Consider the following 4,415-nt stretch of genomic DNA (forward strand, 5'->3'; position numbering starts at 1 on the left):
TGACCTGGGTTATATAAGTATTACAGACAACATGATATGTGCTGGGTTTCAAGAAGGAATTAAGGGACCCTGTTTTGTAAGTCTTAACTATTTTTATCATTGTTTTATTTTCTGCTCTTATTCCTTCCTCTGACCTGCTGTAAACGATTAATTTGTTTCTTCTCTTAAAGGGAGATTCTGGAGGTCCACTGGTTAGTAAGCAGGGTGATCGCTGGATTCAGGCTGGAGTTGTGAGTTTCGGTGTTGGTTGTGCTGAGCCCAAATTCCCAGCAGTCTATGCCAGAGTGTCCCAGTATGAGAGCTGGATTAACAGTTTGATCAGCATCAACCAGCCAGGCTTCATTACCTTCACATCTGAAGGGACTGACACTGACCTCAGCATTTCCTGTACAACCCCAACAACAACACCAACAAAACCTAAACGTAGGTACCTATTTCCAAAAATTGTGTAAAAATAAAAAATCTATGTTTGCAACATATGGGTGTAGTGGCCTAGTATTAGAGCATTGCAATTAGGTCTCTGAAGTTCTGAGTTGGAGCCCCACTCCCACGGATTGCCACTCTGAGTGAGACCTTTAACCCCAGATAACTCCCCGGGGATGGGTTAAATAATGAGGTAAATTTACACTCTCTTCTCTCCAAACCATTTCTAAAGGAGACCGTACTGGTGTGATTCCAATTTGGATCTAATAAATAATTACAACTACTGGTGTCTACATAGAATTTCCAATTCATTGGGTGGTTGGCTTTTGTGTAAATGTCTTCCAGGTTAGCATATCAAAAGTAAAGAGATTATTATTATTAAAATTTTGGATTTGAGTAAAAAGTTAGAATACACAATCCATATATGGGGTCCTTTTTGCAGCAATGCCAGCTTTAAAATGTGTATCGTCTCCATCTCTTAATGTTTTATATCCTGTTTACTATCAAATAAAGGAGACTTTATTTGATAGACTACTGTAGCCATAGAAAACAGAAAGTAAGGAGGTATTTTATGGTCACTCGTGAAATTTGTACGCATAAATTATCGCTCTGCATTGTAAAGTTAATGTGTTTTATAGAAATGTGTCTCTGTAAATTATTAGTCAAAAATTTCCCCCTTCCTTTCAATTTTTTTACAGCTGTAGTCTGTGGACAAGCCCCACTGGGTTCTCGTATTTTGGGAGGTGTTTCAGTGACGTCAGCTGGCAAGTGGCCATGGATGGCGAGCTTGCAGAGAAATGGCCAGCATGTCTGTGGAGGGACGCTAGTGTCTGAGAACTCTGTGCTGACCAATGCTGACTGCTTCTCAGAGTAAGTTGAAGCTGAGGATGACAGGTTTCCATAAGTAATATTAACTTAAGCACATCACAGACTTTGTGACCTAAAGAGGTGATGCATATGAGTTATTGTAAATCATTCCTCAGACCAATTAACAGCGCTTGACACTATCAATGCTACAAGCGGGGCTCCCCTTTTGAAATACCGACTATGTAAGTTGGGAGATGACGGACCTTCTTTGGCCAGGTCATGTAACCTGGAAGAACGTATCGCTTTATGGCTGCAGGCTCTTACGTGGTCATGGAGCTAAGGCTTTTGCTCTACTATTTTTCCGCCTGCTCTAAAACTGGTTATGGCTTAAGATAAGAAAAAAGTTTAAACCTTCTGAGGAGGCTTAAGAGAGGAATGTGAGAGGGATCAGCCTTTAGTGCTGTTGTTCTCATTGTACACATACTCCCATTAACTATCGCTCTCTGTTGCAGTGTGCCTCACGTTCCTTCTTTTCACCTGTTTTTTTGTTAGTTTTTTTTTTTTTCTCAAATGAACAATCTTAAATCTGCCCTACCTGTCTTCTCGCTGTGTTCTGCATGTGGGTCAGAAAACAAAGGGCCAGGACAGACGTTTAGTAGAGCAAAATATTGGCATTAACAGGTCAAGTGCCCCTAGTGGCCAAACATTACACTGTGTGCCTTACCAGTTTAAACTAGCTATTGAGTTAGAGTCTAACTCAATAGCTAGTTTAAACTGGTAAGATTTAGTCCTTCTTCTATTCACCAGCTCGAATGAGGCGTCTGAGTGGACAGTCATGTTGGGTCGTCTGAAGCACAACGGATCAAACGAATTTGAAGTGTCACTGAATGTGATAAATATCACTATGAGCAACCTGACTGGAAGCAACATCGCAGTGCTAAAGCTGTCATCCCCACCCCCCCTGAACGACTACATCCAGCCCATCTGCTTGGACAATGGAAGAACTTTCCCAGTAGGGTCAGCTTGTTGGGCTGCTGGCTGGAGCTCTGAAAGAGGAGGAGGTGAGACTAATACACAAAGGCTGAGAGTATTGTTAATATTTACACAATGATCAATCAGGAACACTGCAACTAAGGACAGTGAACCAGGAATTAAAGTTTATTTATTTCCTGACCATCAGACGAACAAGCTCTGCAGCAGTTCGAGACAACAGTACTTGATTGTGGGGATTCATCATCATCTGACATCATCTGCACACAATCATTCACCATGGAGAAGGTACACATGCCAATACTTCTCACCCACTGTTTGGTTATGTATATTGCTGAATTAGGGTTTTAAAGTCAAACTTAGCATGACTTCAGTAAAATAAAATAAAAAATAAAAGAACATAATTTGAATTATTTTAATTGGGTCATTTTTGTGAACACAAATATTATTAAAAACTTAATTTCAACTTAAATTTACTGCAGTAATTCATTTTACATTCAAATTTCTTTTTTACTTATCATTGATTACATAGGGCTAGTCACTCTGAAAATCCCTCCTTAGCTCAACCTTGCCTAGGTCCAGGCATGAGACACATATTCACTTTAGTTAGATAAGTGACATGTTTTCAACGTATGTAAGTGCAAAGTCGGAATTTGAAGCTGACAGAAGCTTAGAAAAAAATAATTAATGTTTTATTAGACAAAGGGTGGAGGTCAATGAGGTCAAGGAATGCAGTAGAGTCACAGAAACAATAAAGGGGAGAGAAAGAGGAGAATCCTGCAGAGAACGACAACCACGACTTGAATACTGAAGACACTATGGAGACTGACTTGCTGCGGATGTGATAATTAGATTATGGCAAAAGGCAAGCAAGGAGACTAAGGAGGGGTGGCTAATTAGTACAGTAGAAAATAAACAAAATAAAGAAATAAATCCAGGAAAATATTAACTTAAATAAAAAAAAAAAAAGAATATGAAGGGAGTTAAATGCAGGAGTCAGCAAAGAAACTATGATGATGCAAACTTATAAGGCAAGAATATAAAAAAGAAAAAAGGGGTGAGATGCAAAGAAATCTAAACCAGACATCTGATGATTATAATTCATATCTGGCTCAAGATAAATCTGAAATATGAAAACTAGATTCCAAAACCCTTTTTTGTTGGTGTACAGGTTTTACTGTTGAGTTTTCTAAAGTTTATGATTGTGAGAATAAAAACTTAATGTTTTTTTTTCTGTTAGTCATCAGACTTGGTAACTTAGACTTACTGCATTTTCTTATATGATTCATTCCTCCTTGCTCAGTCTGTCTTAATGTCTGAATCTGTAGCAGATAATAATCTTCTCTCTGTTTCAGACTGACTCTGGTGGTCCGCTCATGTGTAAGCAGGATGGCTCTTGGTTCCAGGTAGTTGTGCTAACATCTCCAAGCACCTCCAACAGAAGTAAACGAGCCGAGCCTATGATGGTCTTTGAAAAACTGGACCGCTTTGAGTCCTTTCTGACTCGTGCACTGGGACAATTCTTGTCTCCTGCTGTGACTGCCAATAACAGCAGCACCAATAGCACAAACTCCACCACAACCCCCTCCAGCATGACAACCAGTGGGGTTTCAGTTTCCTACTCTTCATTTTCCCTTTTAGGCCATCTCCTTCTCTTCGCTTTATGCCTCCAAACCTTCAAATAGACTGATTGTCAAGATAGCAAACACACATAAAAATATGGTGAAGGTGTTTTTATTTTAGTCAATAATACTCTGATATGATTTAAAGGTTGTTTCTGCCTTTGGTTGATCAAAAGGATCATAGTTAACACCATGTTACCATTTACCTGAAAACAACATAAATTCTGAACACGATATCAACCTTACAGTAAAAAAATCTTGGAAATGCAAGGGTTAATGAACAGATAACAGATGATAAAGAAAATGGGTTTGTAATTATATCTATAATAAGTATCAAAGTTAGATTTTTCTGTTTCTGATTATTGTTACTGATTAGAGACATTGTTCATTTTTTCATCTTTTGAACAAATGATTCATTGATTTACATTAGAATATCAAGCAAACTGCCAGGTAGAGTGTTTAGATATAATATTATGTTATAATGTTACGATATTTTAATGTAAATATAATGTTACTATTTACTGATGGATTATGATTGCTTAATTTCTTTCACCCAATTGAAAATTACTTTGA

The 4,415-nt window shown here is 38.1% G+C and overlaps 1 protein-coding gene across 1 annotated transcript in view; it reads left to right on the forward strand.

Annotated features, from left to right (window-relative positions):
• LOC107104541 (transmembrane protease serine 9-like) overlaps window positions 1–4,415 on the forward strand; it is a gene marked incomplete at its 5' end in the record, with an annotated part of 18,389 nt that extends 13,974 nt beyond the window's left edge. The window contains 6 exons of the mRNA XM_015404552.1: window positions 3–76; window positions 171–423; window positions 1,122–1,293; window positions 2,038–2,291; window positions 2,411–2,508; window positions 3,576–4,415. Coding sequence (XP_015260038.1) covers window positions 3–76; window positions 171–423; window positions 1,122–1,293; window positions 2,038–2,291; window positions 2,411–2,508; window positions 3,576–3,905 — 1,181 coding nt within the window. The remainder of the gene's footprint in view (window positions 1–2; window positions 77–170; window positions 424–1,121; window positions 1,294–2,037; window positions 2,292–2,410; window positions 2,509–3,575) is intronic.

Source organism: Cyprinodon variegatus, unplaced genomic scaffold (assembly GCF_000732505.1).
Source record: "Cyprinodon variegatus isolate N-32 unplaced genomic scaffold, C_variegatus-1.0 Scaffold1786, whole genome shotgun sequence".
In the NCBI taxonomy this organism is placed as follows: Eukaryota; Metazoa; Chordata; class Actinopteri; order Cyprinodontiformes; family Cyprinodontidae; genus Cyprinodon; species Cyprinodon variegatus.